The sequence below is a fragment of the Rhineura floridana genome, chromosome 4 (genome assembly GCF_030035675.1).
Source record: "Rhineura floridana isolate rRhiFlo1 chromosome 4, rRhiFlo1.hap2, whole genome shotgun sequence".
Classification (NCBI taxonomy): domain Eukaryota; kingdom Metazoa; phylum Chordata; class Lepidosauria; order Squamata; family Rhineuridae; genus Rhineura; species Rhineura floridana.
Genome location: NC_084483.1, coordinates 186,112,930 through 186,126,824, shown reverse-complemented (window position 1 = coordinate 186,126,824; position 13,895 = coordinate 186,112,930). Strand labels below are relative to the sequence as shown.

Here is a 13,895-nt window from a genome sequence, read left to right as displayed (position 1 = left end):
TATACAACTTATTGGTGGCACTTACCAAGGCATGATTGTATCCACTGGGAGTTTTCCTCCATCTGCACTCCAGCCTCCTCCTCTCATGTTTCATCACTCTCAGCTCCGGGGTATACCACGGAGCTGTATGAGCTCTACAGCGAAGGGGGCGCGCGGGAGCGATCATGTCAATAGCCCGGGTCATTTCTGTATTCCACAGTGTGACCAGGGCCTCGACAGGAGTACCAGTCCTATCAGCCGGAAAATCTCCCAGAGCCCTCTGAAAACCTACAGGATCCATCCGGCTCTGGGAGCGGATCAACTTAATAGATCCTCCACCTTTGCAGAGGGAAAGAGCCGCTGTAAGTCTAAATCTCAGCAAGCGGTGATCTGTCCATGACAATGGGGTAGATGAAAAACACCCCACCATCAGATCACCATCTCCATGTCCAGTGGCGAAGATCAAATCGAGAGTATGTCCCGACACATGTGTTGGGCCAGTAGAAAATTGAGACAGCCCCATTGTTGTCATGGAGGCAATGAAGTCCTGAGCTGCACCAGATAAGACAGCCTCGGCATGGACGTTGAAATCCCCCAGTACCAAAAGTCTAGGGGACCTCAAAAGGACCTCCATCTCTGTCAGCTCAGCTAAGGAAGCTGTTGGGCAGCAAGGTGGACGGTACACCAACAGTATTCCTAGTCTGTCTCCCTTGCCCAACACAAGGTGGAGACATTCCAAACCAGTCGCCGTCTGGACAGGGTGCTTGGTGAGAGGGAAAGAACTCCTATAGACCACAGCGACCCCCCCTCCCCGGCCCTCAGATCTACCACAATGCTGAACCAAATACCCGGGTGGGCAAAGCTGGGAAAGAGCAACTCCTCCCTGATCAGCCACCCAGGTCTTGGTTATACATGCCAGGTCGGCACCCTCCTCCAGAATTAAATCATGGACAAGTGAGGTTTTATTATGTACCGACCTGGCATTCAAAAGCAGCACTTGGAGATCCGAGAGCTGGCTGATAGGACAACCAACAATCCTGTGGATATGAGGAGAACCGGAACAAGGCACAGACACAATTTGTCTGGGACGAGTTCCCCTTACCTGGCCTGTTCTCCTCCTAACGCCATACCTCCCATTACCCGTCACTATGTTAATCGGGGGCCCCGAGAGCCTCCCCACGAAGGATGGAATCTTATCTCCCAGGCACATGTTAAAAATACACAAAACCACACAAACAAGCAAACATACCAATCATTCACCCCACATTAGCCCCCCCACACACCCAAACAAACGTTAAAATGAGTTAATCCTCGTCAAGCAGCGATGGCAGTCTCAAGTCCCATCCAAAGGCAAGCCGCAGCAAGGACACCAGGACAGCAACACAGCCCCAAGCAGCAACAGAAGCGCCACACGCGAGCAAGAAAGCGGCGAGGTGGCAAAGATATACGCCGCAGTGATAGTGTCCTGGGCAACGGCACGGCCCTCAGCGATGATGAAGACACCCGCAACCAGCGGCGGCGATGGCGGCAACACAGTCCGCAAAACGGAATTGAATTTCTTCCCCATCCCTAGGGAAATGTCAGGCTATGTGCCGCATGGTGTTTTTCTCCCTGCTCTTTGCATGGAAAAGGTGGATAGAGAAAAGCTTTTCTCCCTCATAACACTAGAACTCGTGGACATCCAATGAAGCTGAATGTTGGAAGTTTCAGGACAGACAAAAGAAAGTACTTCTCCATAAACCGCTGTTAAACCACAGGAAACAGTGATGGCCACCATCTTGGATGGATTTTAAAAAGGATGACAAATTCATGGAGGATAAGGCTATCAATGCCTACTAGCCATGATGGCTATTCTCTGCCTTTATGGTCAGAGGCAGCATGATTCTGAATACCAGTTGCTGGGAACCATAGGAGGAGAGAGTGTTGAGCTCTCATAAGCATCTAGTTGGCCGCTGTGAGAACAGGATGCTGGACTAGATGGGCCATTGGCTTGATCCGGCAGGCTCTTCCTGTGTTCCTATGGTGTCTTAATGTTCATGCACATGCATTTACCTGCCTTTGCACTAGAGACAAGAGTTTGAGCAGGGCATGGAGGGGAATGCCCGCTGAATGTCTGTTGCATGCTTATGTCTGTTGCATGCTTGACTGATCTGCAGAAGAAACTCTTCACTTGTTTCTCGACCTCAAGGGCAGCAGAGCAGAGTCAATCCCGTTATAGGGAGTTCAGCCTCCTCTGATTGAGCAGTAACTGGGCACCCTCTGAGATCCACTGCAGCAGCAGAAGCCAACCCCTTCCTCTTCAACCTGACACTGAACCTAACATCTCAGTCCGTATAAATCCGGGGAGCTGGTGGTAGGTCAGTCCTACACAAGGACATGAAGGGAATGGAACAACTTGCAGGCCACTAGCTGTGTGGCTGCCCAAATATCTGTTCAACAAGGTGCAGGTCTGCTCACTTTAGCTTGAGTTGTAAAAACTTGGGAACTCTCTTACTTGGCTTCTGTATAGATGTCAAAGCATCTGTAAGAGTTGTTGTGTGGCTCTTGGTTAACACATGTCTCCTCCCCCTTCTACCAGCCTCTGTTGATAGTAGAAAACTGGTAGAACTTCCAAAGGTCAGCACAGAGAGATGGTTCATATCTGCCCCGGCATCTGGGATTAGAAATTTTGTGCCAAGGTGACCCAAATTATATGTAAAGAAGAGCTGGATTTTGTGACCTATATAAATGATGCCTATTGCACATATTTGCAGGTCATATTAGATATATTCAGGTGTTTGCTTGAACAGATGAGTACTGTACCCCTGAATGGTAGGCAGGGGTGTGCATGCCAGCCTGCTCCCAGCATTCCTATATGCATCTCTCCCCGCGCTTAGTCCCTGAACTTCCCCATCTTGAACAGGACTTTATCAAAAGCTTTCTGAAAGTTGAAGTACACAGTGTCTACCGGATCGCCCCTCTTCATGTGCTTATTGACAGTCTCAAAGAACGCTGAAAGGTCTGATCAGTTGAGACCTCTGGCAAAAGTGATTTGCCCATTCCCTGTCAGCCTGTTAAGTAGATAGGAAAAGGGAAGGGGGAGAGGTAGAAAAGGCAGTGATCCTGCCCACCACAGGCTCTGGCCCCACTGATTGCCAGCATCCTTCTCTGGACAGAAAAAGGGCTTCCCACCCCTGCCACAGTCTGCAGAAATCTGGCTCGTATGCCCCTCTTGATTCTGAAGCGCACATGCTTACAAACCTGTCTTGGTGGGTTATTGGCTATTTCACACACACTCACTGACACCTTGCTATTGGAAAATCTTCAAGCATGTTTGTTTGTTTTTAAAAAGGAGGCCAGGATCTGTTCAGTGTCTAATAGTCACTGCCAAAATACTTTTGGCACAACTTTGGAAATACTCTCAAGTGCCAGATGTTAATTAGGTTGCAGGGGTTTTGTGTGTGTTTGTGTGTGTGTGCATATGCGTGCGCACACTTTTTCATTGTGGAGAAAGTAACCAATGATATTATATTGAGAGAGGCCAGCATTTCTATGGATTCTTTCCATGTAAAATGGCTCTTGGGTATACGGCTTTTAGAGAGGGTGTGGGGAAGGCAAAATGACCTAGAATTTGGTTTTTGTGTGTGTGTGCGTGTGTGCGTGTGTGTGTGTAAAAAAAACAAACCCTGAGATGTTGAATTACGTGTACTGGTGCACTACAGTACCAAAATTCACACATAGCTGGAGATGTTTAATGCTACTCCAGCAGTGTGCTGTATTAATTCCTTTATCTTCCCCTTCTCCCACCTCCAGCTCCTTGTGCCGTCTCAATATAATGAAACTACCAGTGTCATGACACTGGCCCCAACGTGTTAAGCAAATAGATGGGATTCATAGCCAGTCTGGATGTTCATTTCCCAATGATACTGGAATCTGGGTCCTTACTCCGGTAGGCTGCAGTTAGTAGACCCTTTGGAAAAACCAGAAAGAGAGATGACGGGGTTATATGTTATAGTTAACGTACATTTTCATTTCCGCAGTATCTATCTGTTTTCTTAGCATCTAATTCAGTGTACTTTGTTTAATGTATTTTTGTTTGATTTAAAATACAAATAAAAATGAAATCCTGAAATGGCCTGAGGGGGCTGGTATTTGCCTCCACTTCTCCCACCCTCAGTGGCTCAAGCGCAGAACTAGGCCACCGGATGCTTGTAATACTGAGGCAAGAGAAAACTGTCAGGTGACCGAAGAAGGAGTTAGCATGGTCTGACAAGTAGTCTGAGGACTGGGTTGAACAAAGATTCATGGACTCACTTGCTAGCTTTGACAGCAACTTGACATCCAGCTTCTGTGCCTCCAGTATCAAATTAGGACAGTCATTTTCATTCATTTGAATATTAGGCAGGCGCCATCTCTGCTATCCTTTCAGTGCCTTTTGAAGACTTTTCTTTCTCAACAAGCCTTTTAAGTTGAGAGCTATCCCAGTCTGTGTCTGTGTCAGAATTGCTTAATATGTTTTTTTAATGTTTTTAATCCTTTTTAAAAAGTTTTTTAAATGTTTTTAACGTTGTTTTGTATTAATGTATTTTAAGATTTGTTTTTATGATTTTAAAGTGTTTTTAGTGCCTTGTTTGCCGCCCTGGGCTCCTGCTGGGAGGAAGGGCGGGATACAAATTAAATAAATAAATAAATAATAATAATCTTCATTGGCGATCACTTGTGGCCGAGTAAGATTGTCTTCCAAGTTAAGGACTTTAACAGTGGGTCCATAAGTGACTGTGGAGGCCAATTCTGGATCCACACAGCCTCCCACAGTGAGGACATAGGTTTCTAGATGGAAGATGGTCGTGATGAGGATTTGTTTGACGTGCCTTCCGCTTAGCTCGTTTGTCCCGTTCGCCCTGTATTCGTGCTTCTTCAAAGTCCACAGCACTACTAGCCGACCTCCATTTGGGACGTTCATGGGCCAAGACTTCCCAGTTCTCAATGTTCATGTTACATTTTTTAACATTTGCTTTAAGAAGATCTTTAAACCACTTTTGTCATAAAGAGCAGTTGTACTGCAGTTATTGTGATGTGCGGTAAAACTCGATTAGTAAATAAACAGGGGGGAAATTCCTTTTTTGTTATGTGAAGTTGAGGACAGGGTTGGTTTGAACTGTGGCACTTTTTAATAAAAGAAATGGCATGGTTAGCTGAGCACTGTACTTGCAGCAGCTCCTTTTGGGTGAGGATCTCTGCCCCACATGGCCTGCAACTTCCTGTCGCAGGGCGTAATCCCCTTAATCCTGCTTTAGCTCTGTTAATTTTCTTCTTTTCCTCATTTTCTGATCTGCTTTCTCCGCAGTGCACGCATCCCTCTGTTTCTCAGCCAGGAGAGTGTCTGAGGGGCAGCGGTGGGCTGCCGACCTTCTAGGCTGCCTCCCAAGTGCCTCACACCATGCCACATGGGCCCTGGGATGGTGGTGCCTGAATGTGTCCCTTTCTCTCTGTCTTGCAGGCTGTGCAGTCTCCGCCTGAAAAAGCTGACTGTGCTGAAGGAACTGGACAAGGAGCTAAGCTCCGTGCTCATTGCTGTGAAGATCCAGGTAAGCTGCTGATCTCGTGTCCTTGAATGCCTTCGAACAGACCAGAATGGGTTCCGACTATGAGATGGGTGCCTTGCTTCGGTGTGTTACTCCTGCCTCCTCCCAATCTTCAAGTTGTTGCTTTTTAAATTGTGCCACGGATCTAGCCCTTGGCTCTTGTGAAGTCCCTTGGAGGCTACTTGTTGCCCACTTGCTACAGGGCTTTGTTTAAAAGCTGGAGGGAGGGCACCATCCTCCATGTCTCTGCACATTGGCTTTTGCCGTCCTGGAAACGGCGAGTGTTACAAATGTGTTAGAGCCAGCAGGTGGCTATAGAATGGCAGGGTTGTGCAGGAAAGATGCAGAGAGGTGGAATATTGTCCTCCTTTATGCAAAACAGTCCTTTGCTTATGAGATTATAGACTTCCATAGGTTTCTATTGCTAAGCTATTTGCTTCATTTTTTCATTTTTAGAAAATAGCTTGTTCTGTTCTTCTCAAGGAAATGTGGGGAAGGCTTTTATCCTGGGCTAAGGAAGAAGGACTGGCCTTTACATCCTCTGATTTAGGGTTGGGGGACCTGTGGCCCTCCACATGCTGTTGGACTCCATCGCCCACCTGACCCAGCTAGCATGGCCAATGGTTGGAGATAATGGAAGCTGGAGTCCAACAACATCTGGAGTTAAACTAATCTGGAAGTCAAGGCCCATCCTAGAGGTCTGTTTCCTAAGGGTTTGTGGTCTCCCCTTCCCTGGTAACTGTATATCTTGCAGCTTTCCGACCCCCCCCCCCAAGCTGGGAAATCCCAGCTTTCTTTTTCTAGCATCTGTCAAACAAAAATATATAAATCGAACAATTAAACGCAATGGAATTAAGCACACTGACAGAATTATGTGGATCTGTGCAACCCATTTCTGTCTCAAAACTCAGACTAGACTTGTATATTAACAAACCAATCCCCTAAGGTTATCCTGCTAAGAGTCCCTGGAATTGTGGCCTGCTTGCTCCAGGATAGGCACCTGCAGAGCACAAATCAACCTATCTTGGGCTTGCTTCAAATACTGGACCAAGAGACCATCTCATAAAGTAAAGAAACCTCTAATAAATTAGACAGACTGCTTTTTTTAAATGAAATATTTGCTCATTACAAGGAACGCCTTGTATTTTGAACTTCAGAAAAGCTGTCAGGGACATCTCAGCCTTCTGTGCTTTCTGGTTTTCTTGGATCTCTTCCATCTGGGGATTTTGAATGTGCAGTTCTTGTCCTTTGGGGCTCATAACCTTCTGGAGGTAAAGAAAAATATGATGTGCATTACGAGGATATATGAATACAGTCTCTGCACCACGGAAACGGCAGCTGCTCCCAGTGCTAGAATGCACTGAAGAAGCTAGAAGCTTATTTTGTAGCCTTCAAACATTTAAACACTCAGTGGGATAGGAAGTGTTGGAAGAGTGTTTTTGTTTAAGTGCATCTTTTTCTGCAGGAGCTGCTTAATGATAACTCTCCTTAATGGGGTGTCAGAAGTTAAAAAACTGGGGCTACTTCACATGTTAAGATTTTGAGGCATAATCTTCCTATCCGCTTGAAACTGAAATGTTTGTGTGAGCAAACGTGTATTTGGAAAGCCATGTATAATAGACCACCGTTCTGTCAGTTGTTGTTGGACGACAACTCCCATCAGCCCCAGCCAGCATGGCTAGTTGCCAGAGATGATGGGAGTTGTAGTCCAACAACATCTGGAGGGCAACAGGTTGGGGGACGGCTGATACAGGCAAATTGTAGGGAATCTGAAGCTCGCTGTCAAGTGTATTCTTCATGGCAAACCTCAATTTGTGGCTTTGTTAATATCTGGGTTTTCTGGCAGTGCTTGCGTTACGGGGATGGGGGACAGAGGTACTCTAGCCCCTTTTCTTTGTGTGACAGCCTCTTAGCTACTGCTTTCAGAGGGCTAAGAGGGACATTGGCTAAAATTGGGGAGAGTCTAAAGTGTGGGTTGGCAATTTCATTAAGGGACTACTATCCCCCCCCCATTTGAACATTGCTCCTGAGGACATAGGAAGGTGCCTTATACCGAGTCAGACACATTGGTCCATCTCTCTCAGTATTGTCTACTCCGACAGGCAGCAGCTCTTCAGACTTTCAAGCAGGGCTTTCTTCCATGCCAGGGATTGAACCTGGGGCCTTCTACACACAACTGCAGATGCTCTACCACTGACTTATGGCCCCACTCTAATCTCCTGAAACTAACGATGATTTGTGGCCAGGTCACAGACGGTTTTACATGGTATTGTTACCTGTTGTGGGGTGCAACCCTGTCAAACAGTAGATTTCTGAGTTATGTGCAGTAGATCAGCAAAGATTTCTGACTCCCAGTCATTGAAGAATTGCAACAACAAAATGAGCGTCTTCTTCCCTTTCCGCGCAGACTGCTGAAATGTAGGGAGCCTGGGCTAACCAGGAATGCTTTTTGTGTGTGTAGAAGGACTGTGAGCTGGGCTCAGTTACAGTACTCAGAGCAAATCTCTGTGGTCTCAGCAGCTGCCCAGAGGCCCCCTGTTCTTTAATTCTAGATGTATGACTTCCGCACCTGGCCTCAGTTGGGAGTTATTGGGGATTCTAGTAAAACACAAAGGTAGATCTTGCAAGCCTAAAGTCTGCTGGCTCCTACCCTAGAAGAGCCTTTTGGAAGCAGCCTCATATCAGAATACTGTAGACTCTTTGTCCCTCGAGGCCAGTGTTGTCTACTCTGACTAGCAGCAACTCTCCAGAGCCTCAGGAAGAGGTTTTTTCATCACATCACCTTCCGCCTGATCCTTTTTTTGAACTAGAGATGCCAGGGATTGAACCTGGGACCTTGTGCACACAAAACCTGTGCTCCCTGCCACTGAGCTGCAGCCTCTCTTCTTTCTTGCATTCTTGTTAACAAATCCCTTCAAATTTAAGAGAACTTGTGGTCTGTCTCATTTCTCTCTCTTTTATGTCTTCTGGGGCAGCCCTCCCCTCTTTCCTTCCTAGTGGCTATGCTAAGAAAAGGATTGTTGTACTCAGTGGCGGCTCACTCCTCCATGTCAGTGGGGCAGTGCAATCCACTCTGGATTTTAGTCCTAAGCACGTTGGACAATTCCTTGAAAGCTTGGAGTAAAATCTGGAATGGTTTCCACTGCCCCACTGACATGGAGCCCACAGCTGCCACTGGTTGCACTGAAAGGAGAAAGTGACATGTTGTCTTCTCTGCCTTGGTATGTGGCAAGTCTGTGTCCTGTAGACAAGGTGTATTTTTATTTATTTGTTTATGAAATTTCTAACCCACTTGTTTAAAAAAAAGGTCATCTCTGAGTGGTGTACTGGTTCAATTATATATAAACATAAGAACATAAGAAGAGCCTGGCCGTTGGATCAGGCCAATGACCCGTCTAGTCCAGCATCCTGTTCTCACAGTGGCCAACCAGAAAGATGCCTGCATGAAGCCTGCAAGCAGGACCTGAGTGCAACAGCACCCTTCCCTGTTGTTGTTGTTATGTGCCTTCAAGTTGACTACGACTTATGGTGACCCTATGAATCAGCGACCTCCAACAGCATCTGTCATGGACCACCCTGTTCAGATCTTGTAAGTTCAGGTCTGTGGCTTCCTTTATGGAATCAATCCATCTCTTGTTTGGCCTTCCTCTTTTACTACTCCCTTCTGTTTTTCCCAGCATTATTATCTTTTCTAATGAATCATGTCTTCTCATTATGTGTCCAATGTATAAAATTGTGCATAGCGGAGAGAAAGTGGATAGAGAAAAGCCTTTCTCCTCTCATAACACTAGAACTCATGGACATCCTATAAAGTTGAAAGATGGAAGATTTAAGAAAAAAGAAACTGCTACTTCACACAGTGCATAGTTAAGTATGGAATTCACTCCCACAGGAGACAGTGATGGCCACCAACTTGTATGGCTTTAAAATTCATGGAGGATAAGGCTATCAATGGCTACTAGCCATGGTGAGTATACTCTGCCTCCATAGTCAGAGGCAGTATGCTTCTGAGTACAAGTTGCTGGAAACCTCAGGAAGGAAGAGTGCTCTTGGGCTCAGATGCTGCATGAGGACTTCGCATAGGTATCTGGTTGGCTATTGTGAGAACAGGATGCTGGACTAGATGGGCCATTGGCCTCATCCAGCAGGCTCTTCTTATGTCCTTATGTTGGTTACCCCTGGTCTACATATCAACTGGCAGTGGCTCACCAAGGTTTCAGGTCAGGGTGTCTCCCAGGCGTATTTGGAGATGCCAGCAGCTTTGCATTGTGTGAAATTAAAATGATGGCACTGGGAAATCAAATCACTCAGCCAGGCTTTCTATTGGTGGGGGATGGGGGAGAATATGTGGAGCCCAGATGTAGGCCCAGTACAGGGGCACTGGTCCAGGCATGCTGTGTGGTGCTAACACCAGGCCCAATGTGGAGCATGCCAAATTCAATGCGCTCCTCCAAAGGAAGGATATATTCTTCCTCTGCCTGCTGTTCCATTGTGTGATACTCAATACCAGAACTGGAAAGTGTGTGGAGAGACTGCATTGATGGTTGTAGCCCTGGTAGTGTGATTTTTCTGCAAATCTGTATACTCTGAATTTTCCAGCAACACAATAATCGAGTGTGTGAGGGCTTAGTCTGTGCTAAAAATGGGGGGAGAATGAAAATATGATCTGAATATCAGAAACACTGAATGTAAGGACACACCAATTAAACTTTTTGAGCATGCAGGCAAAGCTGTGTGTTACATGCAAGAATGCAGTCTTAAGAGGGCAGTTTATCTGCCGTTTATTATTGTTGTTGTATTTTTATTATTATTATTTATTATTATTATTATTATTAATAATAATAATAATAATTTCCCACCCTTCCAGAAGGAGCCAAGGACAGCAAGGAAATGACAAAACACTAAAACATATATAAAACATATTAATAACAAAACATCTTAAAAACATAATAAAAAACAAAAAAATCTTTTAAAAATCTTTAAAAATAAAACATCTTAAAAAATATTTTTGAAAAAATATTTAAAATGTTAAATTCTGATGTTTTAAAACAATTTAACTAATGTCTGAAGCAGCTGCAATATTAGCTATGTATTTCCTCTCTTGCACCAGCATAATATTTTTTGATTGTAAAGTCTGAATGCTGCCACTGTTAGATGCACATGCAAGTAAATGCCATTGTCAGAACAGATGGGCAAATGCCAGCATGTATGCAGTGTTACATGGCTTGGATTTTCATTCTTTTAAAAATGAATGGATTTCTTGGGCAACTGTGCAGACCTTCATTCTACTTGTTTTTTGTAGTTTACACCTAATTTTTCAGGACTTACAAGCCCTGTGATTCATATTAGAGTTGCATCATTTTTACATTCTGGTTTGCAGCAGTTTTCAGGCTTTAATGCAGTGAACAAGATAACATTTTTTCAATAACTTTTTATGTGCGTGTCAAATGACTAGAGGGATTTATTTGAAACCAACCAAAAAACATGCTCAGAAAACATGTGCCCCAAAGGGGAACATTTTTCAAGACTTTCTAGTATCTGGGACACACAGCCACAGAATGGAAATGGCTTTGCAACTTTAAGAGAATGCAGTGTTTGTGGAGGGCCTTTTGCCATGCAAAACACAGGCCAGACTAGAAGGGTCCAACACAGAGAGATGGGTGTGCATTATGAATACAAATGGGGACATCTGTGTGAGAGCAATCCTTCAAATGCTGCCCCAACCGTGTTGCTGTGACTTGTAACATAATGATGGTTGGTCACTGTGAAGATAAAATGGTCTGGTCTGGTCTGGTCTGGGTCTCTCTCTCTCTCTCTCTCTCTCTCTCTCTCTCTCTCTCTCTCTCTCTCTCTCTCTCTCTCTCTCTCTCTCTCTCTCTCTCTCTGTGTGTGTGTGTGTGTGTGTGTGTGATCCCAAAAATCCTGTAAAAAAAAGTATTAGAAAAATGGGACAAATATACATACCTCTCTGTTCCTCATTAATTCAGTTTATAAAAGCAGGGAGAAGATTGTTTGTGTATGAAATATTCCGATACCTGAGTTGGTGGCAGAGATGGAATGAGCAGGCTGGTAAGCAAAGGCCTTCAGTGATGCAATGAATCAGTTGTGTTTCTGTTCAACCGCTTCTCAAAGAAGCTCAGAGTGGGGTATATAGTTCTCCTTATCACCACCTGTTCTGTTTTCACAACTCTGTAAAAAGCTTCCAGTCAGTGTAGACAATACTGAATTAGATGGACCAATGGTCTGACTCAGTGTAGGGCAGCCTCCTAGGTTCCTGTGTAGACTGAAAGATGGGGACTGGCCCAAGGCTACCCAGTGAGCTTTATGACTGAATGGGGGTTTAAACCTGGGTGTCTCCATTCCTAATCTGACACACTCAGACCACTACACCACACAGCTTCTCTTTAATTACAGTCCTATTCAAGCAGTTCAAAATAACACATGAGGTTTTAAAAACTGGAAAGGGGGAGCGGCTGCTCCATCCTAACCGTCTTGCTTTGAGCACAAAGATCTGAAGGGGGTTGTTAGTGTGTTCAGCTGAACATGTTTATGAGCCTCCTTGTGATCAGGTTTCCTGCCTTAATCAGCGTTCCTGTCAGTGAAGAGGAATCAAACATGCTTACAAGCCCTCACAAGTTTAAGCCCTCACATGTTTTCTTGAACACTTGAATAGAGCTTGTCAGTGTACACGCATCTGGGAACACCAGCACAGTAAGGTGTACGTGACCTTGTGTACATGGGGGCTTAAAGACACAGGTACACCAGCCGCCCCTTACAGCAGGGGTGGCTAACCACTGGTCCTCCAGATGCTGCTAGACTGCAACTCCCATCATCCCTGATCATTGGCCACGCTGGCTGGGGCTGATGGGAGTTGGAGTCTAACGAAATCTGGAGGGCCCTCAGGTTGGCCACCCCTGCTTTATGGGTTTGCATTGTAAAGTGTAGTGCTGCCCTGTGACTTGAGGGAGTGGCACTTGGCCTTCCCAGTTATCTCTCCTCTTACTCCTTCATCCCTGTAACTGACCGGAGGTTGACAGAAGCTCTTGCCACAATCCCACGCTTTTAGTCTCTCGGCTACAGTGGTGTTGTAGTCTGCAGCTTTCCCACTGATGGTCAGAGCCAGCACTCAGTATTTATTTATTTATTTATTTATATGCTGCTTAATTGCCAAGATGGCTTCTTAGTGGTTTACAAGTATTAAACCAATTACCAAAAAATATAAGCAGACATAATTAAAATACACAATAAAACAATGCTAGCAAGGCATTAAAAATAAACATTCACAATTAAAATGTGCAATAAAATAAGCTTGTTAAAAGAGCAATTAAAGCAGGACCTTCAGTTTAGGAGATCTGGGGATTCTTGTCTAAAGAGATGTGTCTTCAAGAGCTGGCAGAATGCCAATACTGGTGGGGCCCCATATTTTAGTGTGGAGAACATTCCACTACACTGGTGACACCAGCAGTAAAAAAATCACTTCCATGCTGCCACAAAAACGAAATGGAGTAGCACCCCACTCCTTTTTAGGTGGACCTAAAGCCATCCCACTTCTTTTCAGTGGATGTCAAATCACCCCATGAGGGAATGCTACAGAGAGCAGGGTTGCACCAGTTTTGCCAAAGGTCACTTGACTCAAGCTAGCATTGTTTATGGAGCTGGGAGAGGCAAGCACTAGAGATGGGCAAGAAATTTGGTTTTAAGGCAAACCTACGTAATATGCACTTCCAGAAACAATGCCTGAACTAAAACTCAGCTATCCTTTGAAATGTGCACGTCTCCGAATTTTGCAATGCAGTCCTCCAACCAAATAATGTGTTTGTTGTTGTTATGTGCCTTCAAGTCGATCACGACTTATGGCAACCCTATGAATCAGCGACCTCCAAGAGCATCTGTCATGAACCACCCTGTTCAGATCTTGTAAGTTCAGGTCTGTGACTTCCTTTATGGAATCAATCCATCTCTTGTTTGGCCTTCCTCTTTGTCTACTCCCTTCTGTTTTCCCCAGCATTATTGTCTTTTCTAGTGAATCATGTCTTCTGATTATGTGTCCAAAGTATGATAACCTCAGTTTCATCATTTTAGCTTCTAGTGACAGTTCTGGTTTAATTTGTTCTAACACTCAGTTATTTGTCTTTTTCACAGTCCATGGTATCTTCAAAGCTCTCCTCCAGCACCACATTTCATTTTTCTCTTATCCGCCTTTTTCACTGTCCAACTTTCACATCCATACATAGAGATCGGGAATACCATGGTCTGAATGATCCTGACTTTAGTGTTCAGTGATACATCTTTGCATTTGAGGACCTTTTCTACTTCTCTCACAGCTGCCCTCCCCAGTCCTAGCCTTCTTCT

The 13,895-nt window shown here is 45.0% G+C and overlaps 1 protein-coding gene across 4 annotated transcripts in view; it reads left to right on the top strand.

The window, feature by feature from the left end:
• Nucleotides 1-13,895, top strand: part of LOC133383898 (phosphofurin acidic cluster sorting protein 2-like) — a 241,831-nt gene that overhangs the window by 164,802 nt on the left and 63,134 nt on the right. For all 4 annotated transcript variants that reach the window (XM_061625494.1, XM_061625493.1, XM_061625492.1 and 1 more), the window contains exon 2: nt 5,459-5,546. In XM_061625494.1, the coding sequence (XP_061481478.1) occupies nt 5,459-5,546 (88 nt within the window). The remainder of the gene's footprint in view (nt 1-5,458; nt 5,547-13,895) is intronic.